Genomic DNA, 26,221 nt, shown 5'->3' with positions numbered 1-26,221 from the left:
TCACGGAAGAAAAAGCACCTTAATGTAAAACGCCATGGAATAAATCGGATTACGAAAAAATTGCAACTTTTACGTCACCTCATTATTGTGTTGGAGTGTCTCATAATTCCTAACCTATCGTTAATCCTCCACTTGAAATCATACTGTCTGATGTCAAGAAGTTTTCCAAATGTACAAGCTCCAGTTTCACTTCCATTGTCAAGGATGCTGGTTCTCGCGTAACTGTGAAATGAGTTACTCCTCGCGCCTTAGTAAACGGCATTGATTATTTCGGTCAATCCCACGATGACGTCATCGGTGAGCGACGAGGAGACCGGTGGGAAAATATCAAGCAACGAGGAAACCAAGGATAAAACAGTGAGTGACACAGAAATCGGTGCAAAACCAGTGAACGATGAAGAATGTGGAGAGGAGGTATCCTGGCGGTGTTGGATTCGAACCGTAAGTTTATTTTCAAGAATTGATCGATTGTACGGGATGCGGCAAGTAAATTAGAACAACTGTCCAATAAATATTTAAACAACACTAGAAATAATTTAATTTGTTTTCCGTTTGTTTAAATGCCGATCGAGGGAGACATTACCCAAGTAGCAGTGAGCGCGATAAATAGCGATTTTATCGGTTAATTATCGCGATTATATCGGTGGCAATTTATCGCAATATTATCGAGTAATAAATTGCGATTTATGGCGATTAAATCGCTTTGCATCGCAATTTTTCGTTCAATAAAATCGCGATCAATTTTCGTCGATAAAATCGAAATTAAAGCGCCATATATCGCGATAAATTGCCGGGCGATAAAAGCGCGATTTTGTTGCAACAAGATCGAGGATAATCGCTCAGATGTTAATGGTCTTAGCGATTTTATCGCCGACAAAATCGCAACAAATCGCGATTTTCCCGTTGAAAAATGCTACTTGGGTATGGTAACATCGGTATGAAGGCTCCTTATGCGGAAGATTGGGTCATCTCAGATTTGTGATTTCGCAAATTGTTTAAGAAACTGTACATCAGTCAGTACGATTTCCAATAGTCTTCGTCTACTTAATTTCCACACCACTTCGCCTCTTCTTCTTTATATTCCATGTGTTTCCAGTCGTTTTTCCATTCTCTGCATCCATTCCCGCCATGAAATCTTGACAGCCCATTGGAATTTAACTTTTATGACTTTTGTCACAGTGATTCCATGACTTTTCGATATACTAAACACGAGTCAGTATAAAAAATATTACACACGATAATTCGCCTCTTCTTTTTTATATCCCATGTGTTTCTAGTCGTTTTTCCATTTTCTGCTTCCATCCCCGCCATGAAATCTTGACAGTCCATTAACTCTTGACCTTTGTCACGGTGAATCCATGACTTTTCGATACTGTGGACACGAGCTGGTATAAAAAATATTGCACACGACCCAACTTTCTGTGCATACAGCCTTTATGCACTAAACAAAATCTCTCCTCGTGGCACTTTTTTTTAAAACTTTTTATGAACTCATCTGCAGTGTGTATATGAAAACTAGAAATGGATGGCTGGGCCAAAAACATAACATTGAATCAGTATTGGATACGTTAATGGCGTGACCGAGAAGGAATGGTATGAAATGATCTACTGAATTGGTTCAACGGTACGCCGAATCATATCTACATTAATTTGACTTTATTATGCAATTCGGAACTACAATTTCTAATTTATCTATAGGAACACTCATGTGCATAGAGAAACTAATGGTAAGCACTATGTTTCTAAGCTGAGCTAGAAATGGTAGTTTCCAATTGCAAAATTGCCCTGTGCCACCAATGACAACAAAATAACAACCTGTAAAGCGTGCTATTTTTATTGACTGGGGGTTAATGTAAAGCCTGATGGTAACCTTTCATTTTTCTATTACCTGCTCTGACTAGGCCCGGGCTGGCCATAAAACCAGTCTGCCATTGGCAGATACGCCCTCTTGGCGTGCAAAAGACGTGCTTTCCTGAGAGATGGCAAAATAAGAAGAAGAAAAATTATGACCGAGAAAAATGCGGAAAATTCATAAATGAACGAGAGAAGAGAACGTAAGAGTAAAGAAACCTACATAATATGAACAATAGCAAGGGAAGCAAGGGAAAGGACGCGCGTTGACGACGGCGCAGAGATACAACTATTCGTGCTTGATGGATGTCCGTGTTGTATCTGAAAAATTGAAGGCGCGATGGCGCGAGGCGTGAACTTTCAACACTCCGCGCGCTAAGCTGCCGATAAAGTGTCGCTCAGATTCGGGAGAAAAAGTTAAGGACGAGGCCCTAATACGTCTTTCCTATTTACGGCTGTGTTGCTCACGTAGCTTCTGAGGCACCATTACAAATACAAATGAGACAAACGGAAACAAACAAAGTACGGAGAAATAGCAAGAGAAAGAAGGCGCGTTGATGACGGCGCAAAGATACAACTATTCATGCTTGATGGATGTCCGTGTTGCATGTGTAAAATTGAAGGCGCAATGGCGATAACGCGAGGCTTGAACGCGCAGTGCTGCCAGTCCAACCCTGATTCTGACAATGAACATTCACATTTTTTCTGGATGTGTTCATTGTCAGAAATCACTCATGAGGTGTCTAATTCTTCAAAATTCTTGAAAATACAAAAACTCTATTCTAGAAGGAAATTCGGAGTGACAAAATATTTTGAGACCCTTAAAACTCCCTCTAACTGACTGCATCTCGGTAATTTGTTATATTTTTGGACATGTAAAATGGTGCAAAGTGCTTAGCCGCTTCCATCTTGATGAGACCTCTTCATCGCTGAGTTCTCCTACTTGTTTTTGTGCTTTGTGATTGTTTAAGCAGCTGCAATAAATATAAATATTTTTTTAATATACCGTGCATCATTTGTGGAGAAAGATTCATATCCAGCTTTGGTCCACTAAACCTTATCAGCGAGCGACTGGACCGATTTTCTTTAATCCCGCCTTTACGTATGCTTGCTTCTGAAACTTGGATGCTGCGCCTGTGGTGAGTGTACCAAACATTTTAAGGTTAAAGTAACTTTAAAAGTCGAGAATTTTACATGAGGTTAGAGTAAAGGAAGTTGTATAATATGCATCGAAATTTGAAAAAAACACGTATCGGGCTCCGATTACAGTATTTAGATTGCATGTGTCATCGATAGTTCTTGTTAAAATTTTTGACTTGAAGATATTCACAAAAACAAAAATGATGAAAGGAAGACGTCGTACAGTGAAACGAATCTTACGAAGAATTCGGACATAGAAATTTCCCTAAAACTGCAAATTTTGATGCTTATACACATTGTAATTAGGCATGCTTTGTGAAGGGAAGTTACCGAGAGAAACTGATGAAATACCTTTTTGAACCTCTACGTTTCGAATTAACGAAAATTTAAGCTTCTGAAGTTTCCACATCATGTCCGATCTCTTCAACTGACTCAATCCACCCGTCAATCCGTGCATCGCCCTACTTTGCTTACCCCAACTCTGCAGTGCTAAGAAAAAACGCCGTATGAACCATAAGACATTGTCAAATTTCCTTTCGTAAAACACGAATTTCCTGGTAAACTTGTGGATATTTTCCCCCAAAATTTTCAGACGATTTTGTACGCAATTTAATATAAAATGTCGAACATTTCAAAGAAAAATGTGCGTGAATGTCGTCAAAATGCATGTTTTATCTAGGGAAATTTGGCAACTCTTACATGTTCATACGGCGTTCTTCCTTAGCACGGCAGAACTATACTGCAATATACTAAAGTAAAGCAAAAATCCCGTTCGAGGATACTCAACAGTAACCTCAAGGCAAGAGACACTCATAAATTCAATAACTGCTAACTAGCAAAATTTCGGGCAGTTTGAAAAGAAAGCTTGTTTACGTGGCTTCCTTTGCTGAAAAATGATCAGCATGATATTCGCCAGTTTTTATTCGTTTAAAAATTGTGTAAAGTAACGTCTGCGTTTAGAGGGAATCCGAGAAAAATCGGAGGTATTTTGCCTATGGGGGTATCCAGTTAATCACACTTTGCGAATGACTTCACCATGTAAGTCGCTTGATTACAATTTGATTTTTTCTGACGAGGCTTATTTTTTCCAGTTATTTGCTGCGAGTGGTGCGATGATGGTATTCGTGTTTACAGGCGTGACTGAAGCACAATCAGCCGTAATGTTGCCGCAGTTGAAAAAACCTGATAGTTACATTCGCGTTGGTCCAGACGAAGAAACATGGATAGGTACGTAAAAATTGAATCAGAAAAATGAATACAATTGGATATGATAAACAAGTTATTGAGACGTGTGAATGATGTACATAATGGTGATTAGAAACAAAGAGTTAATACTAAAAATAGAGAAGTGCGTGAAATACATGGTACACATACGACACACGGCGCCCTGTGGTGTCATACATTTCTATTGTCAATTTTTCAGAGAGAACGGAGGTAGAAAATTTCGGCTTACGATGTAAGTCTTCAAACTTAATGTTGAACAACAGGAGCAGATGAAATCCCATCAAATTATAGAAGTCCCTCCAAGAAATGAATTGGATAAGGGACTGCTCTTAATGAGCCACTAGAATTCTTTCCCACATTTTCTTTCCCTCTATTCTTTCAGTTTATTTTCTATTCACTCTCTGTTTATGGCGATATTTAATTCACTCATTGACTACAGAAAAAAAGGAAATAAAATCTTTGCGTCAGAAACTCATGCATGTAATCGTCAATGATAATTCTCTGTCACTCAAAATAATATATGTAAACCAAACTTCCTTAAACTTCCTAGCATTGTATTTCATCTTCCAAAACAAAAGAGTAAAAGAATAGATTGATAATTTATAATAACTTGTACAAAAAAGATAGGTAAGCACAGTTGCGTGATCGCCCAGCAGCCTCTTCACGCAATGTTTCATGACGATCAACTCGACGCAAATTGGGTCGCAACTAACGAATACAACTATTCGTACTCAGGGGATGTCCGTGTTGCATACACGAACATTTGAAGGCGCTCTGGCTTTCCTCTCTCTTAGAGTGAGATGGACGTCAGCCGCCGCACAGTAGATAGAGTCAACTTGATATGTCGGTCATGAAATATTTGACTAAAACTGCAAATTTTGATGTTTATTTTGTCACATTTTAAAATTGCAGGGGGGCTTATTGAAGAAAATTCCAAGCGGAAACCAAACCACTTCAATATCCTCAAAATGTTGTATAAATGGAGTTTTTAACTTTTAAAGTTTCCAAATTTTGACCGACCTCTTCTATTGACTCGATCCACCGTGCGCCGCTCATTCACAACTCGAAGTCTCCGACGCAAAGGAGGAGTAACGTTTTGGGCCTTTTCCGGCCCCACCTGGATTTTGCTAAATGTTTCATATTTTCAAAGTACTAGTCTTAGGTAGACTCTGTGCCAAATATTAGACCGAACGGAGCCCATGCAAGGGCGCAGCAGCGCCTCAAACCCAAAATCCTGGAATCGAAAAACAATTATTTTCGTCGACTTTTTCGACTGTGATCACTCTTCCAGCACATGATTCTTATGTATTTTTTTGCGTACTTTTCGTTTCTGGCCTTTTTAAAGGCCTCCGATAAATTTTAAGGGGCCTTATGGCCCATTGTTGCCATTTTTGGCCCATTTTTAGGGATTTTTTCCATTTAACACATTCAAAACTCAATTTAATCCAAAAACTGTGTACATTTTTGAAAAGTACGTAAAAAAATGATTAAAAAACGTTCAGTAAAATTTTTTCCTACGTTGCCAAATTTCCGAGAAAATTGGTCCCAAAGTGTCAAAAACGGCAAAAAATCGATAAATCGCCGCGTCTAAGGTTCAAGAAAGTGGAGTACATTTTTCATACTGTACCAGATAACAGCTCTTATCCATCCATACAACATACTAAAATATCATAGTTGTACCTGGATTCCCACGATGTGAAAATTGACCGAGATGTCGATTTTAGCGGCCTTTTTATACTTGAAGGCAGCTCTTTTGAATGTTTTTCGACCTTAGTCACCCTCTATGGGTGTGTACTATATGTATTTCTCTACGTACTTTTCATATCTGGCCATAAAAATGGCTTCCTGTGAATTTTAAAAGGCCTAACGGTCCATTGTTGCCAATTTTCACCAATTTTTAGGGGTTTTTTCAAGTTTACGTATGTGAAACTTAATTTAATCTAGAAACCGTGTACAATTTCGGAAATAACGTAAAAAAATACATAAAATGTGATTTGTAACTTTTCCCTACGTTGCCAAATTTTCGAGAAAAATCGTCCTGAAGCGCCAAAAACGCCAAAAATTGGATGAATCATCACGTCGAAGGTTCCAGGAAGTGAATTATGACATTCATGCAGATCGTGGGACACTTTCTCCACGCATTTTCTGTTGTTCGGTACATTTGGCCTGTAGCAAGCATCTTGAGAACCAAGGATTATCTCGAGGTTACAGGAATAAAGAGGTGAACTGGAGTGAAGGATAAAGTAAAAGCACCTTGAGGGCCCGTTTTGTCACGTTCATCTGCGCCATTACATGTTCCTTGAGATGCATTGCAATTTTCTATTTTCGATGCGTTATTTGTAGTGAAAGAAAACTTGACATTCACTTCCTGGAACCTTCGACGTGATGATTCATCCAATTTTTGGCGTTTTTGGCGCTTCAGGACGATTTTTCTCGAAAATTTGGCAACGTAGGGAAAAGTTACAAATCACATTTTATGTATTTTTTTACGTTCTTTCCGAAATCGTACACGGTTTCTAGATTAAATTAAGTTTCACATACGTAAACTTGAAAAAACCCCTAAAAATTGGTGAAAATTGGCAACAATGGACCGTTAGGCCTTTTAAAATTCACAGGAAGCCATTTTTATGGCCAGATATGAAAAGTACGTAGAGAAATACATATAGTACACACCCATAGAGGGTGACTAAGGTCGAAAAACATTCAAAAGAGCTGCCTTCAAGTATAAAAAGGCCGCTAAAATCGACATCTCGGTCAATTTTCACATCGTGGGAATCCAGGTACAACTATGATATTTTAGTATGTTGTATGGATGGATAAGAGCTGTTATCTGGTACAGTATGAAAAATGTACTCCACTTTCTTGAACCTTAGACGCGGCGATTTATCGATTTTTTGCCGTTTTTGACACTTTGGGACCAATTTTCTCGGAAATTTGGCAACGTAGGAAAAAATTTTACTGAACGTTTTTTAATCATTTTTTTACGTACTTTTCAAAAATGTACACAGTTTTTGGATTAAATTGAGTTTTGAATGTGTTAAATGGAAAAAATCCCTAAAAATGGGCCAAAAATGGCAACAATGGGCCATAAGGCCCCTTAAAATTTATCGGAGGCCTTTAAAAAGGCCAGAAACGAAAAGTACGCAAAAAAATACATAAGAATCATGTGCTGGAAGAGTGATCACAGTCGAAAAAGTCGACGAAAATAATTGTTTTTCGATTCCAGGATTTTGGGTTTGAGGCGCTGCTGCGCCCTTGCATGGGCTCCGTTCGGTCTAATATTTGGCACAGAGTCTACCTAAGACTAGTACTTTGAAAATATGAAACATTTAGCAAAATCCAGGTGGGGCCGGAAAAGGCCCAAAACGTTACTCCTCCTTTATTCCAATTTCGAGAACAGCGGCGAGGCGTGAATGATCGATCATCGATATTTCGCCATTTGAAGCTATGGTAAAGAATCGATTATTTAGGTTTTCTTTAGATCATTCGATAAATCGCAAATACGCTACGCTTCTGATTGAGTACTTGCTTTGGAAATTAATGCCGGGCACGGACTTTGTTCCAGCAAGTCTGGGGATTCTACTGGCTCCACCATCAGGGATCCTGGTAGGACCAGTCATCGACGCCTTCGGTAGGAAGAAAGGTCTCCTCTTCTTCTTCCTCTGCATGGGGCTAGGTTTCGCCGTCATCGCCTGTGCAACCGAAGTCTATCATATCTACATTGGGCGATGCATTTGCGCCTTCGCTGTCGGTACGTGGAAATGCATCGTGTCACTTGGACACTATTTTCTAAGTAAAACCTATGGAGACCTATAATTGTAAACTGATTATTCTGAATAATAACAAGGTAACAAGCCAAATTAATTTTAACGGAGAGTAAGGAAAAAATTGCTAAATACACGCGAAACAATTTTTTTTGAAAATTGGACGAATCCTAGCGTGACGGTGAAATGGTTAATGAAGCGTGAGTAATTGGGGTACGGGTATCGGCCGCGTTGGGACCCAAGGCGGCCCAAGGCCCATTGTTCTTCGTGACGCCGACGCAGTGATCAGGAGCGTGGGGACGAGAGGGCTAAGTGGACTCCTGTATGAGCCAGGTTTAGCAAATGGTCTAATGAGTCTCGAGGCTCATCACAGATTGCACTTACCACTATCCTGCTGGCCCCGGCTATCAGAGCAAGGAGTACCAACTTTTGAAAAGGATAACAGTGGTGTGGAGATATGTCAAAGCAACGTTTTGAACAAAACGGAGTGAGTGAAATTCTCATTCAAGGAGTGCCGAACTGGTCAGCCATCCTCGAATCAGTTCGCTTGCTTCCGCTTATATATGCATATTTTAAATCAGCGCGCCCTACTCTTAGGCTTAAAAAAATATGCAACTATGGAACTGTTAGGACAATATTAATTACTTAGTTCTCGCAATATCTCTCTCCTGATTTCCTTTTTTTTTACGGACAATTATTGAAAAAGGACACATTGAGTTGCTTCAAATTGCTTAAAGAATTAGAAACTTTAATTGGTCATTATTTAGTTTCAATCGTCCTTCCTTTTCTTTCCCCTTTTTAACTCCCTCTCTTCCTTAACTCATCCCTTTCTTTCCTCTCTTTTCCTTCTTCTCTTTATTAACCCTTCCTTTCCTCTCTTTCATAAATGTTATGTTAAAAAGAGCCTTATAGGTAGCTTCAAGCCGCTTGAATGTTTGGGAATTTCAATGTAGTGATTGAATACTAATTTCGATTTAAACAATATTCGTAATTATTTGACTAACCAAAAAAATAAAAAATTACTTAAATTACTACTACGACGAAAAGAAAGTTCAAGCTGACTTTTTGATGCTTAAAAATTTGAATTTGGGAGAGAATTTTCACAAAATGCGTATCAAGAATAGTTTTAATTGGAATTATTGAAATCAATTTTTCAAAAACTGCACTTACGCGCCTATTCTCCAAACCCCTCAATTATCTTAGCACAACTCCAGGGAAATCCCAGGGTTTGTAAAAACTCTTATCATAATAAAATGCACTGTCGCAGGACTAGAAGTGGTAGCAGTGGTATACTTGGCAGAGATCAGTACAAAACGTCAGCGTAGTGGCTTTTTCTCCATGATGTCGGTCGTCTTCTCTGGAGGCGTGACTCTCACTTATCTGATCGGTGGCTATCTGCCTTGGTACATTGCTTCAGCCATCTTTAGCGCTGGGTGTTTTGCCTACTTTGCTGTTGTTTGCTTCGCTCCAGAGTCACCTGCGTGGCTGTTCAAAACTGGGCAGGTCAGTTACTATTGGAATTTAGATTTTCAAAAACAAAGAAAAGAAGAGGAAGAAGAAGAAGAAGAAAAAGATAAATCCAAACTTACCTCGGCATTACGGTGATGACATTACAGAAGTGCGTATCTCAGAAAACACGATTTTCCAGGAGAGTAAAAAAACGGTCTACATTCCTCTTTATTGTTAGTAGAAGGGTAATAATTCTTAAGGATAGCAGGAATAAGATTTTTTTTCAGACTCCATCAGTATTTTAAATAACTTCTTAAATTGTTAGAAAATACGGCAGAAATGCCGAGATTCGCGTTTTCGGCACTTAGAATTGACACTTCATCATGAAAAACGCACTTTAGGAATGAGTGTTTTAAACCTATTGTTTGCGGATTTGGATCATTAAAAGACTGAAAAAAGGGTTTCACACTTAAATTTCCTTATCAGATAAGATTTAATTGGTCATCGATGCTCCATCCATCCATGCTTTACGCTTTCCTAATGGACCAGTGGACAAAGTACCTTTTCTTCAATTTTGATTATACACAGTTAATCAACGAAAGCTCATTTTATCCGTGTGAAACTTTTTAAATTCACAGCCGCTTTTGAGTAAGTTGCGATCTTGTAAACGGAGACTCTTTTAGTTTTGCATGAGAATACGATGTCCGAAGCAAGAAGACTTTAAACCACAATCTGAACCGAGCGTTTGGACTCTCATTTTTTTTAAATGAAATTTACGGAAAAAAAAAATCTTAGAACGTAAAACAATGTTCTTCGGACATTTTTCAAATTTACGGCTCGACTGAGGACTCCAAAATTCTGAAAATTTCTGGTCAACATAGTTGTACAGGGCCACTCAGGAACGATACAGAAGAGCGCCTTCAACCCACTGCGTAATCTCAATGCGAAATTCTGATACCACTATTCGTGCGTCTAGACAGTCATTTTACATACCCGGCCATTTGAAGGCGATTCATTGACTTCAGGCAACGGGGTACGAATTACAGCAACTTCATTCGATATTCTTAGCGAGAAAAAACTCCGGAGGTGACCCACCTGCAACTCCACCCTAACGATGCCCCCCTCACATCCAAAAGGCTCAACCCCCCCGGGGACTGCCCACCTGGCGCCTAAGGAGCCAGAGCCGGGGGCCGTCCACGTGACCCCTAAGGAGGCAAAGCCAGGGGCATCCCACCTGAGAACTAAGGAGCCGAAACCACAATCAACGGGATTCGTTATCCACCCGAAATTTTACTTGACCGGAAAGCGAAAATCTTAATTTCTACTTAACGTAAATGTGCCCCAATCGAAAACTTGACTGAACTGGAAATCGACCCGACCGGAAATTTATCAAACCCAAAATTTGGTTGTTCTCGGATGGAGGATAACCAATTTCAATACCAATACCAATATATCATTGATTTTCCTAAAAAGTCGCAAAAATTCGATAAAAATCGATTGTACAAGAAAAAATACGTAGAGGTTGGTGTGCTACAGTCATATTAGGTGCATTTAGTCATCCATGAATCAAAATTGAGCAAATTCAATTTTAAAAAAAATCGTCGATTTTCCGTAAAGAATATTGAAAATTCGATGTATCCGATCGATATATCGACTCGTCAACATTAAAACTCGATTTTACGTGTAAAAATTTCGTAGGAACCGGTGTGTATAACATGTTTAAACAACGATAACAACCCCGTAGACACATCAATTCAACAAGAAAATAGCGAAAAATAAGGCCGGAGTTTGACCCCTTTGCCCCCCCCCCCCCCCCCCGTAACTCGAAAACGGTTACTATACTCATCTTGAAATTTTTTTCTGAGTTTTCTGTTATTATAAGCTTCCACTTAAACCTTGGTTCGAGGGTCGAATCGAATTTCGAAAAAGGGACGAAAGTCATCCATGCTCCAACCATCCACGCTTTACGCCTTTCAAATGGACCAGAAAAAAAAAATCTTAGAACGTAAAACAATGTTCTTCAGACATTTTTCAAATTTACGGCTCGACTGATGACCCCAAAATTCTGAAAATTTCTGGTCAGCATAGTTGTACAGGGCCACTCAGGAACGATACAGAGGAGCGCCTTCAACCCACTGCGTAATCTCAATGCGAAATTATGATACCACTATTCGTACGTCTAGACAGTCATTTTGCATAGCCGGTCAATTGAAGGAAAATCATTGGCCCAGGCAACAGGGTACGAATTTCAGCATTGTGATACGTAATTGTTCGGAAGCAAAACTTCCGGGGGTGCCCTGAAAGTTTTCCGTGGCAACCAAAGTGACAACCAGAAAGACATGTTTTCACAAAAATTGTAAAATTTAACGTTTATCTAGTCACAATTTTTATTTTTAGGGGTGCTTCTCACCGAAAAGTTTACGAAAAAACCAATGAAACTGCTTTAAAAGCATCAACATTTCATATCAATGAAGATATACGCTTTTAAAGTTTTTAAATCATGTCGGACCTCTGCCATTGGCTCGATCCACCGTGTGCCGCATGAAAGTTGATCGGTGTCGTTTACCACCGTGTAAATTGACCGTACGATATGCGGCTCATATTTTATCGATTTTTGTGAAACTTTTCCAAATGGTTACAACATATTATTTTCACGACAAGCGCCCTTAGCGCTATATAATTTGCGTAGAGTAGGATTGTCTTTCAGATTTTTAAGTGGTTTGTACTTATTTCAGATTGACGCTTCAACTAAGAGCTTCCTGCGGCTGGGGCGATCACATGTCGGGATAGTCGCCGAGCTTGAGAATCTGAAACTTTCATCAAAGGAAGATGATGAAAAGCTGGAATTTAAAGCATTTCTGGAGCCTACGGTCTGGAAACCGTTTGTTATTCTGTCGATGTACCACATATTCCAATGTGGAACTGGCGTTTACGATATTTTGTACTACACAGTTGATTTTGTTGAGAGTTTAGGAACAAGTTACGACCCTCTTCCAGTTTCTATTCTTCTCTCCGTTGCAAGGTATTTATTTTTTAAAATAAAATGTTACGTGTAATTCATTAGATCTTGCAAATCGGTCAAGTCCTTGTTATTTTTTATTATTAATTTTTTGTTTTTATTTCCAAATTTGGACGAGATTGAGTTGCACTTAGTGATATTAGCTGTGCATGATTATTGTTGCATCATTAAGAGTACTTCATCAAAGTAAGTTGAGGATTACCGTGAACTTCAGAGCGTAAAGCTAATCGAATAATTATTGCGATTAAGAAGCTCACACTTACCTGATAACGTTTTTTTAATTCCAGAAAAGTCACGTGAAAACTTACGATAATTAACGAGAGGAAACTGACGGGTTTAGCCTACCTCATTAGGGTTTGTAAACCGTCATGATAACGTGCAGCCTTCCTCATTATCGTGCACGTAAACCGTGCGCTAATGAACTAAAACTTTAGTTTAAGTGTTTTACATTTTCTCCGTTAAATTTACCACGATTACGTCATGATTTTTGCTCGTCAGCATAGTCTCGATAAGGAGATTCTCGAACGAAAGCAGGTGAAATTAAAACTTTGACGTTCTCTAAAGTCTAGACAGCGGATACAACTTTTATCTTAAGAAGCATGACATAAATCAACCGATCACACGTTGAAATTGTTGGATCCGAAGAGCACCAATACATGTTATAAACAAGAATGAAATACGGCAAATCTCGACAATGCTTAGTCAATGTCGACATTTGCAAGATATAATTCAGCCAGATTCGACAATAACTGCAGGACCGGATTAGCGCTCAGGAGCCCGGCATCTTTCACCTCTTAAATGGACCGCGTTTAACAGAAAGGAACCAAGCCACATCAGCTAATGCCTAATTTAATTGGGCAATTTAATTTTTTACGAGGAAACGTTTGTGCGGATTCTTTTGAAAATTTTAGGAATTCGCTTCGCTCTAGTGGAGAAAATTCCCTGAAATTTGCTTGAAAATCTGCACGACCGTTTTCATGTAAAAAATTAAATTGCCCAGTTGAATTTGGCAATAGCTGATGCGGCTTGGTTCCTTTCTGTTTAACGCGGCCCAACTAGTAATTGGATCAAATTTCTTATGACCCCTCTTGATGAGGTGCCCCTTAGTGCCCCCCCCCCCCCACGAAGTGTTTCTAGTTCCGCCCATGCAAGATCTACCTATGACTAGTTTTGAAAGTTCTAACTCAGATTCCTTTCCCTTTCCATGATTTGGTTAAAATGCTGGATCTGCCGACTGTGTGTCACCTCCGACTCGACTTTTCAGTAATGAATAATCTTCTCCTAAGAGGAAAACTTATCCTTCCAGTGATTTCAATAGGAGAAAAACAAGGGGGCTAACGGGAAACAAGGCTAAAATGCAACACAATAACCCGAGGCGTTTGGACTCAACGCTGAGTCATTTTCAGTCGGAAAATAAATTAAAAATTGAAAATATCGAAGGAAAAACCTGACACCTACATGTGGATCGCATTTAGCAAAAAGGAACCATCGCAATTACAGTGTTTTTGAAATCGTGCAACTTTTTCTTTTCTTGTAGAAACACTTAAAATATATGTACAGTATTCAAATTTACACAATTACTTTTCTTTAGAGGTAACATTTGTTTGGTGGGAAGAAAAAACAATTTGCTATTTTGGGAGATTTTTTAGATAATCATGAAGAAGCAACATTTTTACAACACTGTAATCACGCTGGTTCCTTTTTGCTAAATGCGATCCATGTATCTGTGATGTTTTTTTTTCTTCTTCTTCGGTGATATTTTTTCATTTATATTTTATTTCCCGACTGAAAATGACCCAGTTTTGAGTCGAAACGTCTCAGGTTTTTGGTGTTGTATTTTAGCCTTGTTCTCCGTTTTTAGGTAGGCGACGGAGAGGGCGTCCAGCCAAACGGTGGGTAGAGGGCATCCGTGAAAGAGATGGAGGGATGCCAGTTTCCGGAACTATCTCTACCATGACCAATTCCTGTGGCGGGTTGGCGTCGCAGAGCGCCCTATAGCGCGCTGTAAAAGCGACTTTTACATACATACATTTCCGTTTTCCCCCCTTGTCTTTTCTCCTATTACCATTGTCCCGGACTGCTCCGTAAAATTTCGTATACATCTATTTGTATGATTTCAATAATCGAGTAACCCAATTTGTATTTCAGATTCGTTACGACGGCAACCCTGGGGATTTATTTCACGGCATCAGTCTCGCGGAGGTTCGCGACGGCTTTCTCGGCGTTCTGGATGGCGGTGACCCTAGCTGGGACAGGTGTGTACACTTACGTATACCGGGACACAACTCAGAAGCCGTACGACTGGTTCCCGATAGTCTGCATGCTCATCAACATCGTGGCCAGCGCCCTGGGGGTGACGAGTCTACCCTTGCTCATGTCCGGGGAGGTCTTCCCACTCCGGGTCCGAGGGGCCATGACCGGCGCGTCGTTTCTCATCGGGCTGGGGGCCTTGTTCGTCGTCGTCAAGATCTACGCCTTCTGTCTGCAGACCCTCCAGATCTGGGGGTTGCTCTTCGTGTACGCCGTGTTCTCTGTGCTGTGTGTGCTTCTCGGGGTGTTCCTCCTGCCGGAGACGCAGGGCAAGACGCTCTGGGAGATAGAGCAGGGGTTCTTGCCGAAGAGGGAACGGCGGCGGAATGGCGAGCGAAGGACTGAGGACACTCTCGGGTCAGGGGTCATCCACAAATGAATCAGTTGGAACGAAAACACACCAACTCGGAAAAATGAAGCTAATCAAGACACACACAAAACTGCATAGTAGGCGAAGAAGTTAGTTTAAGAAAGAGATTTTTGATGCTGAAAGACAAGTAGTTGTGGACACTTTAAAGGACCAAGTTGGAACGGATGCGCTAGTTTCAATGACCTTTTTGTAAATTAACTGTCCTTTATGAAAGTGAGCATTTTCGAGTTACCGAGTTGGTGTGTTTTCGTTCTCACTGATTCAAATGATTTCGAGATTTTTTCTGATTTTTTTTTACAATAAAAGTGAAACATCATCATGAGGCAAATTTTGCGGGTCGATTTGGTCGAAGTTTTTAACTTACTGCCACCTCCGTTACAACAAAACGAAATTCCCTCCGCGCGCTTACAACATTAGGTTTCCATGCTGGCTGCAATGACGACCACATCCAAAATTCTCTCGACCCAACCTCCCGAGAGGTGGGTTGGAAAGAGGATGGATACAAACATTGGCCAAAATTCATCAAGCAGCTGAGTTTATTTCTTGACTGCATCGGAGCGTTTTTCTCCTTTGGTTTGCAACCCTGTCGATCGATGAAAAAGTTGACCAAATCCACCCGCGGAAATTCACCCATGATGATTTATTTTTGATACTTTTCAATCAATGCGTACATTGAGATTATCAGTACTTGGTTCTATATTGAAAAATGTTTCTTCCTAGCTTTACCAATGAGGAGAAAAATAGGGCTCTCAAAGCATATTGAGGAGGGAAATCGAAATCCTGTTCAAAATTAATTTCACTTCCCTCATTAAATCGGAGGAAGAGAGGAATGAGGGGAAAAAAATTACATCTCTTAAACAATTCCTCTATTTAAGCCTCACGCAAGCACGGTTCCGGGAACTTGTCATGACTTATATGACTTGTTCCTCGAATCCTCTAGTTCGTAGAACTAATTGACGCAAACTGTGCTCGCTTGGACAAGGCCTTAGGTGTGCCTGTAGTTCATTAATCCTTGTCTGTGGTATAATTATGTGGTACATTGATCCAAAGTTTCACTCAGCACTCATTTTCATCATCTTCATTAATATGTAAGACTTACTTTACTGCCAGCATGTATCGATGTAAATAAATAAATAAAAAATGAAACACTCAAGACCATCTTCTCACTGAAGAGCTCTCAATTTTTCACCCTTTCTAAACCCTGATGATGACGGTATTGTCTCTTGATTTGCACTACTCATGCATCGTACATGTGCTAGATGAGGTTGCGAAATACGAGTATTCATTCAATTGATGAGATATGAACACTGCGCAGGCATTTTTTCTGTCGCCAGGATTCTCATGCTTTCGAGGAATTTCCTCATCATTTTGAAATAAAATCAATATGAATGAATGAAATAATTCCTGAAAGACATGCGGAACCGTAAGATGTGTGATATCAGACGAAATGTATTACTTCCGGCAAGTTTTATGCCGGTCATCGTAGTAATCAGCATTATGAATTGAAAATTTTTGAAAGGTTCGCAAGAGTCGTTTGAAGAACTTCCAAGACTCACAATCAGACGAATCACAACTATTATCATAAATCTGAGTGGGACTAAAAATAATTATTTGTAATGCACATCACGAATACTTGAAATTTTCTTATCATTACTTGGCCATTTGATTTCACGTTTCATGGATTTTAAATGTGGGTTCAACCCAAAATTGAAAATATAACTGCTCGTCAATTTTTTGCCCAGATATTTTAACGAATCATAAATGAATAATGATCTACGCATGTGCTAAATCATTTTATCCGTAGCTATTGGGTTCGAATTATTCAGTTCAATTAATCCATTTATTTATTTACTCGTCATTTCATGAAGCATTGCATATTTAAGGAGAAGTGAAGCGTGAGTCATTGCATTCGTGATCTAGTTTATTCTTTCATCACTAGTCGTTAATTGTTCTTTTTTGGAGGAAGCTACAAGTATTTTGCACTATCACTTTATTTTTCCAAACTTATTTGTAGAGAGTAGTTTACCCCCTCCCCCCCAAAAAAAAGGGGGGGGGGTAAATTGTTGTACTTCCCAATCATATTTTCTGTATAACGCAGAATTGTATTAATTGAATGAATGATTTTATGGCTAACAATATGTTAAAAGTTTTCGTTTTTTTGTGAGAGGGGCAGCGTTAAAATTTACGATTTAAATGAAATAAGTTTTGTGAAAGCATATTCTAAATCGAAAAATCAATTTTATGAAACAATTTTATGTTCATAGTTATTTGCGGCTAGCGGTGCAATGCTGATTTTTGCCTTCAACGGAGTAGCTGAATCTCAGTCGGCCACTATGTTACTTCAGTTGAAAAAAGAGGACAGCCACATTCGTGTCACTCAAGACGAAGAAACGTGGATCGGTATGTGCTTTTACCCTAAAAATATGTCATTCGAATCACCTCTATTGGCTCATCCTCATGGTAATAACAATAACGTATAGCTAGACCGAGTTGGCGAGAGAAAAATCGACTCTTACTTCAAGACAGTTTTATTTGTTGAAAAAATTTGGAACGCCTTCATTCCGTGAGATAGGCAATTTATATAACTGTGGAACAATAATATTTGTATTCCCCGTGGTTTGAAGGCGTTTCACCATCTCCTCTTACTTTAAAATGCTGTGCCCACGAGAGAGAAACAACACAAGTCAGTTTTGATTTACTTTGTGCGCGGGAAAGTCGAATGAAATAATTTATACGTTGAATGTTAATATTCAATTTGAATTTGTTGCATTTAATAAGGCCAATTACGCAACGTTATATACGTTAAATTTTGGGGGTAAAAGGACACGGTTGATAATTTTATAATATTTCATTGGAAACTTTATTTTTCTGTTATTGTGAGTTGTTCAAATATAAACAAAAATTGTAAAACAAAACAAAAAAAAACAGCGGAAACAAGACTAAAATACCTAAAGTTATACGGGAAGATTCGGTGTCTGACGAGCATGACACCATTATCAACCGCTGAAAATAGGGAAGTACAAAAAATAAAAAAATAAATTAAAAATAATTAAAATTAAAATCATTGATGCATCGCAAAAATTGTAATATTAGTGGTTTATTTTTTTAGCATGATGATACATTAGATCTGTTTACGGTGCCTGACGATGCAAAATAATTAAAAGAATAAACAGTTCCTGAAATTGAATCATACCTCCACGGCTGATGATATGTTACCTTTATTTCAGCTAGTCTGGGAATTCTCTTATCACCTCTCTCGGCTCTAGTAGGTGGCCCAGGAATCGACAGGTTTGGAAGGAAAAAGGGGATACAGTTTTATTACGTTTGCATGGGATTAGGCTACGGTATAATAGCCTGTGCCACAAACGTGTCCCATCTTTATATCGGCCGTAGCATTTGCGGATTTGCGTTAGGTAAGCAGATTTTTGCCAATTTCATACAATTCGTGCTCGAAGAGGTATGTTTTAAGAGATGAAACAGTGAGCAATCGCATGAAATGACTGATGACCAAATCTCTTTCGCCAAAAAATTAGACTAGGAAACGGATTTGATAGGAATCCCAACGATAATTTTATACCCGCCAGAAGAACATCACTATCAAAGCTTTGTAAGTTACAGAATCATGTTTTAATTTTGACTTTTCTTGCTTTCAGTACCTATAATCTGTCTGAAAACATACGATGCATTTTCAAGATCAACTATCCGTGGTAAAAATTGGCAGTAGAATCTGTGTTCCAAAATACCATAGACCTACGGCCAGCTGTAAGATTTTCAATAGCTTCTATAGCCAATAGCACAATTTCTTATAGCCTTTCATAGCCGATGGCGATTAAGCAACTCACAGCCAGGCAATAAAGTGTATGCTACATACATACATAAAGCCGCTTTTATAGCGCCGCCTCGCGCTCTGCGACGCCAATCGCCATTGCCCCTATCCCTAAAGTGTATGCTAAACGTCACTAATTACGAGTGCCAGGACTTAGTGAGTTTTTGGACCACTGCTCTCTTCTTGGGCCGTAGTATCTTGATTTATTTTGCGAGGGAAGCTCCGTGCTTTTGATGGATGCCTGCCATTCCTAATATATCATAGCGCCTTCAGTTTCGTATGATACTGTACAATACCTCTGGTTTTATATAGTTCCTTCAAGGGCCGTGGCAAGCTGCGATGCGGCAGGCGAGCAGCCAGAGCAAAACGCTGATGATAGTTGTATCACTGCGCCTGAGCATGATGCGATGGAATAATTAGTATTGAGGAAGCCTCCACGCTGGACTTGTCGAATTCCGTTGCAGTTTTGAACGCACAGTTTTAGTGTTCTCAAGCCAGGATTGTATTTAGCACGGCAGAAAAACTATCGACCAAAAATTAAAACAAGGAGATGTGTGCATATCTGCCGCACAAACTGGTGAGATCAGTCATTTCATTTATCTCATGCTCCGAATTTAATACGACACGATGTATCGTTTTGAACCGATAACGTTTTGAAAGCGCCTTCAATTGTGGCGTGATACCTGACGCGTTCCGGAGAGTACGAATAGTTGTATCACTGCGCCTGAGCATGATGCGATGGAATATTTAGTACTGAGGTAGCCTCCACGCTAGACTTGTCGGTTTTCCGTTGCAGTTTTGAACGCACAGTTTTAGTGTTCTCAAGCTAGGATTGTATTTAGCAAATGTATACTTTTTGTAGGAGAATTTAAAATAAATAAGCTGTAAGAATTATAGCTACCGAAATCATAGGAACTCAAATCAACAATAATATACATGAATGTACAGCGAAGAAATGTGTGTAAAAAGCTTAAATAGAGAGAAAAACATATGAGAAAAATACAGGCTCATTACCAACGGGAACAAAACTGCCATGCTAAGGAAGAACGCCGTATGAGCCTTCAGACGTTGCCAAGTTTCCTTCGATAAAAACCGAATTTTCTAGGACAATTGTGAATATTTTTCCCCAAAATTTTCAGATTATTTTGTACGCAATTTAATCTAAAATATCTGAAGATTTCAAAGAAAAATGTGCGTAAATGTGGTCGAAAATTCATGTTTCATCAAGGGAAATTTGGCAACTCTCGAATGTTCATACGGCGTTCTTCCTTAGCACGGCAGAAAAACTATCGACCAAAAATTAAAACAAGGAGATGTGTGCATATCTGCCGCACAAACTGGCGAGATCAGTCATTTCATTTATCTCATGCTCCGAATTTAATACGACACGATGTATCGTTTTGAACCGATAACGTTTTGAAAGCGCCTTCAATATTGGCGTGATACCTAACCCGTTCCGGAGTATGCGAATAGTTGTATCGTTGCGCCTTAGCATTCTGATGGATGATGAATACTGATTTAGCCATCCACGTCGGTCGTGTCGGGTTTCCTTTTGGTTCTGTTGCAATTTTGATCGCATAGTTTTAGTGTGCTCAAGCTTAGATTGTCTTGCAAATGGATAATTTTATAGAAGAATTTGAAATAATTTCACGCGTTGCGCAATGCTTGAAGTATCCCTGTTAGGTTTGTAGGCGCCAGTGCGTCGTCCGCTCCGCTTTGTGTTAGGCTCTAATATTTTATCTGGCGGAGTCAGCGTTATTCAACTCATGATTTTGAAATGTTTGCACATCCTGTATGGATTATTCTCGTTTTAATTGATGAAAAAAAATACGTATTAAAGGAAAATATAACGTGTGTTTTGTACATATTAAGGTGGTTCCGTATCAAACTTAATGATTTCCAAAGCACACGAATTTATACACAATTTCTTATAGCCTTTAATAATCGATGGCGAAAAAGCAACAGCCAGGCGATAAAGTGTTAAGCCCGGCGATAGGAAACATAGCCCGGCTGCATAATTTTTTATCGCTTCGTATAGCCCGGCCGTATGATTTTCTCCGCATTCTACAGCCAGCTATATGATTTTCTGTAGCCTTCTTTAGCCGGCTTTAAGAATTCCTATGGTATTTTGAAACGCAGCTCTTATCGCCAATTTTTACCAGGGATGAGAGACTATGCCATCCACAGTGTATACCCAAAACGAAATTCTCTCCGATGAAATTGTTGATTTAAATCGACCTTCCAACGTAAACTCAAAACTGCATTGTTGTAATCGCTGATCAGAATGCAACGAAGTTTGATTATGGAAAAAACGCTCTCTGATGTTCCAAAAAATAAATTACAAGCAGTTCAATTTGTTTTCGTGCCATTTCAAGAGCGTGGAATTGCATTTTAGCCTGAAAATTAAAACACAAAATCACTTTTTTTTTAGAAAAAATATAGAAAGTTGAACAAAAAATATTGCTATTTTATAAATATAACACATAAAACATAATATTTTTAATTTTGCGACAATATGCTCTTAAAGCAGGAAGTCGGTGGCAGAAAGTGGCACAACGTGCCATCAAGAATAAATCGTATCAAGTTTCTACAACGAATAGTTGCGTCGCACCGCCTCGGTTGCCGTATTGCACAGTAGATTTGCGCATCTTCAGTGCCCTTAATACTTGTGAGTGAACACAAAGAAAAACCACTTAGTTACATAAATTGAACCTCAGTTTATATGGAACTCCAAAGTTTTCTGTCTATGTATCCGAAGTTATAAGTCCGAGGGACCGAACTATAGTCCAGAGACCTGAAGTCTTGCGTGAAGAATACGAGTCTTAGTTTATATTTAAAAAAAACTTCGGTCCCGTGAACTGAAGTTTGGTTTACTTGAATGTAAAATTCAATTGGACGTATTTCTGCCAAACGGAACCATACACGAGTAGGAAGGTGGGATGTGCTCTAGAAAGCTGCATACGAAACTACGTTAAGTGGGCGTGATTCCCTTTAGAGAAATGGAAAAGTGGGATTTTACATTCTTGCAAACGGAACTTTGTGTAAACTGAATGCGACACTCATGAGCCGTGGGTATGGGAAAAGAGCGTCGTGGGCAGGGCTCATGAGTTAATGCCGCCCAAGAGCGTCAACGAAGCGCTTCGTTGCCGCTGACGTCACTGGCGCTTTATAATTCCCATTCATTCTCTACGGCCCTCGACCAACGAGCACACCCTGCACACCCCTTCTTTCTCACTGTGTCTCTGGTTCTATTCGGCAGAAATACGTTCAATAGAGAATTTGCAGTTGTCTAAATTTGATGAAATTCGTGTTTAAGTGGCAACTACTGAGTGAACTGAACACAAGGATACCCTTGGTTCATGAATTGAACAATTATTGGAGAAGATATGAAAAAATTATCTAATCTGCTAAAATACATGTGTTTAAATGGAAAATGCTGCCAGATAACGTCACTAGGCGGTGCATTTTCTCACTTTTAAATCTATTTTTTTACTATTTCCCTATCAGAAAAAAATTATAAAAAATACTGTGAAATCAGCTCTGTAAGCACTTTCAGATGAAGCAATAAAAAATTTGCATGCAAATTTTCCATTGCCCGCAATGAAAACTTTACTGCTCCAAATGAACCAAAGTTGTTTTACTCCATAAACTTTGATTTTCACAACTCAGTTTTTTGACTCTTTACGGTCTCATATATCCGACCAAAAATATTGAAAATCTGTATTTCAGGTCTAGAGGCGGTGCCGGTCGTGTATCTGGCCGAGATCTCAACGAAACGCCAGCGCAGCATCTTTTTCTCCTTGGTGACCGCCTGCTTCTCCCTCGGAATCGTGCTTTCCAACACTCTCGGCTACCTGCCGTACCCCATCGCGTCGGCCATCTTCAGCCTCGTCTGCTTCGGCTACTTCATCCTGCAGGCCTTCACCCCCGAGTCTCCGTCCTGGCTCTACAACGCCGGTCGGGTCGACGCCTCCATCGCGAGTCTCGAGCGCCTCGGCCGCTCTCCCACCGACATCCAACGGGAACTCGAAATCCTCAAAACAACCACCAAAAACACCGACAAATTCACCCTCGCCTCGTTTTTCCACCCCACAGTCTACAAACCCTTCCTCATCTTGTGCCTCTTCCACTTCATACAAAGTGGAACGGGGGTGTTCGACATACTCTATTACACTGTGGACTTTGTCCAAGCCCTCGGCACGGGCTACGATCCCTTGAATGTGTCCATTCTCATGTCTATCATCAAATTCGTGACGACCTCGACCATCGGGGTCTACTTCACGGCGTCCGCTTCCAGGAAGTCCGCGACGGCATTTTCAAGTTTCTGGGTGGCCGTCACGTTCGGTTTGGCGGGGGCCTACGCGTACGTGTACCGCGACGTCGAGGACAAGCCGCTCTCGTGGTTCCCGATAGCCTTGCTCCTGGTGTCGATTGCAGCGTGCTCTATCGGGATCACGTGTCTTCCGTGGATCATGGCCGGCGAGGTGTTCCCGCTGCGCGTGCGCGGTGCCATGTCCAGCGCCGCCTTCCTCGTCGGGGCCGTTCTCATGTTCTTCGCCATCAAGGTCTACGCGGTCTGCATCGCGGCTCTCAAGATTTGGGGACTCATGTGGCTTTTTGCCGCCTTTGGCGTTTCGGGGGTCTTCTTTGGGATGTTCGTGCTCCCCGAGACCCAGAACAAGACGCTCTATGAGATCGAGCGAGGGTTCTTGCCCAAAGAGCAGAGGATGGTAGACAAAGAGCTGGTAAAGATTCCAGAAAAGTGATACCGGGAATCACAGGCTGAATTTGGCAGCTGAATATGGAAGTCAACAGTCATCGCTCAACAGCTGAAATTTCGCAAATTCGAGTTACTTTCATTCAGAAGTGTATATCAAATCTATTCGAATAGTTGAGGCAAATCAGACATTTTCCGATGGTGGCTGAGAATCGTTGCTGCATTTTGCGCGAGAATTGCGCGAAGAAGATAATTGGTAGAGTTGAACATTCGGTTTGCATAACGGCTAACTTTTGCGAGAGAGTAGCCTCTTAATGCATCTTAGAGAGGTCTGCTTCCTTGAAATCACTGGAAAAAAAAGTTAAGTCGTATGTACCAAAGTTCGATCGTATGTATCGAAGTTCGGTGCTCCATATCATCCCAACTAATTCAGTTCGTGTAGCCGAACTTGTGCGGTAAAGTCAACTGGCGAACTAAGTTTGGTCATATGTGCCGAACGTTTGGTTCCACGAACCGAAAGTTCAGTTTGACAAACCGAATATTTGGGATGATATGGAACACCGAACGTTCGATTGAATAACCGAATTGTTTTTTTCAGTGTATGTCTATTGGAATACCCATCAAAACCATTATTTGTACTAAAAATACCTATATGCCTATCCTCCTAAAAAAAGTGATGACCTGGTTATTTCCAAAAACTGCTGTATACTCTTGCCTATGTTTACGATCCGGTCAAGAAAAGATCGAAAATTCTTTAAAAAGATTTTTGAGAGACAATTTGATTTGAGGAATCCCGAGAGAAAGTATCCAGAAATGACAGCGCTTGCATGTTTTGTGTAGCAACAGTCTAGATTTTTTTTTCGTTACGGTGGGGCCTCTAAAATATGACCGTGTGCGTTATTTATAAACCAAGGGTTTATAAAAACCTAGTAAAAAATGGTTTTTTTAGGGATGCGTCTTGTTCATGAGAGGTAATGGATCGAGTTCTGAGCGATGCTTGAAGTTACAATCCAACAATCTAAAAGTGACGCACATAGCGTATAGTGACGCAGGCTCAGAACATATTTCACTGCGTTGAACTCAAAGCACGCATTTACAGATTTTACTCAATGTGTGGGGAAGAGAGAGCAAGCCAAAAAAAAGATCCTTGAAACAGAAAAAAGTTGAGTCTTCGTTAAGTGCGAGATTGCGTTTTGGAAATCCATCCGTGGGGATCATCATGGGTATGAACGTACGGTGTGAAACTGTAAAATTTCCATTAGAGCGATCATTGAAAGCTGAGTGAAAATGCGTTTGAGCTGATTTTAAGTGCGAGATAGCTGGGGACACATCCGCTGTTTTTAAACATATGAGGACTTATCTGTAACAATAGTGGATGTCGAGTTTTCACATTGTGAGAAAATCGCGTTTGAACTTTTTGAAGCTTTGCACTTTTCCGCCCGTAGAACCGAGAGGATTCTTGTAAAGATTTTCATGAAGAGCAACTCTTCCGGTAAAAAACACACGTTTTACGATATATGTAAGTGAAAAATTGAAGGAGTAACAGCGATTTGAAAAAAATGTGACATCCGCTATTTTTACTGCTAACACTTTTTTATGCATGAAACAAAGTTTTCAGGACGGATGAGGCTGGTGAAACGATTGAAATGAACCAAAAGCAAGTCAATGCTGAGTCATTTAACAAAATTGAACAAGAAACTATACCGTTTGTAACTTTTGCAACAAAAACAAGGAAAAAATTCTAAAATCAGTTAAAAATTCAAAAATTCTGGCGAGACGGTCCCGATACGTATAATTTGAGTGTCAGCTACAGCCCATGGACGGTGGGCGGGCAGTTATCGCAAGTGGGTTCGAATCTCCACAGTGTCCTGCCGCGGCGGCCGGGGAAAACAGTGGATTCTCACATCCGCTTTTTTTACAAATAACATGTTTTTCAGTTCATATCTCGCCGAAAAATTGTGCTGGAAGTCTGAAACTTTGCACAGGCATTCTTGGAGGCTCTAGATTTCGAGAAAAGCGTTTGCCCTCAAAATGGCGGATGTCAGAGACCGCCTTTGTTACATATATGTCCTCATATATAGATTACTGTACACTATGACAGCCCGAGAATATAGATAGATACAGGGTTATTCAAAAGTCACGCACCACTGGCCATGGGGGGGGGGGGTGGCGGCCATTTGAAATTTTTAGTTGCCCCCCGCCCCCTCCCCATGAGGGAGTCAAAAACTGGAGTACCTAAAAAAGTTTTCCCCTCGATATGAGGAAAAACGTCACAAACCGCGAGTCAATCTTTATGGCCAGTGGTGCGTGACTTCTGAACAACCCTGTATAAAATAGGACAAGAAAAGGTGGGGACGAGGCCCTAATTGTCTCGCCAATTATTGTGTCTTTTCAGCCTCGTCCCCGCCTTTTTTCGTCATATTTCATATCTTTTTTAAAAGTGTAAGGGGTTGTATGGGTCCTCAAACTTAAATTGTCAGCACAAAGTCTCTCATGTATAACACTTGTTTTCGGTACATTTTTTTTAAAACTCACTTGCACGTAAAACACT

The 26,221-nt window shown here is 40.0% G+C and overlaps 1 protein-coding gene across 4 annotated transcripts; it reads left to right on the top strand.

The window, feature by feature from the left end:
• The first annotated feature begins 272 nt into the window (after positions 1–272).
• LOC109030767 (facilitated trehalose transporter Tret1) lies at positions 273–25,896 on the top strand. 4 transcript variants are annotated; one of them, XM_072298914.1, is made up of 6 exons: positions 273–441; positions 4,083–4,218; positions 7,781–7,966; positions 9,247–9,482; positions 12,164–12,450; positions 14,596–15,581. In XM_072298914.1, the coding sequence occupies exons 1-6, from the start codon at positions 286–288 to the stop codon at positions 15,134–15,136; spliced, it is 1,542 nt and encodes a 513-aa protein (XP_072155015.1). In that variant the 5' UTR covers positions 273–285; the 3' UTR covers positions 15,137–15,581. The 4 variants fall into 4 exon arrangements, with proteins under 4 accessions (XP_072155015.1, XP_072155016.1, XP_072155018.1 ...); XM_072298917.1 differs by lacking the exon at positions 273–441 and adding an exon at positions 490–2,990 and having other exon boundaries at positions 7,785–7,966; XM_072298916.1 differs by lacking the exon at positions 273–441 and adding an exon at positions 491–2,990.
• The last annotated feature ends 325 nt before the right edge of the window (positions 25,897–26,221 follow it).

Source organism: Bemisia tabaci, chromosome 3, assembly GCF_918797505.1.
Source record: "Bemisia tabaci chromosome 3, PGI_BMITA_v3".
Taxonomy (NCBI): Eukaryota; Metazoa; Arthropoda; class Insecta; order Hemiptera; family Aleyrodidae; genus Bemisia; species Bemisia tabaci.
This window is presented reverse-complemented; position numbering and strand designations above follow the sequence as displayed.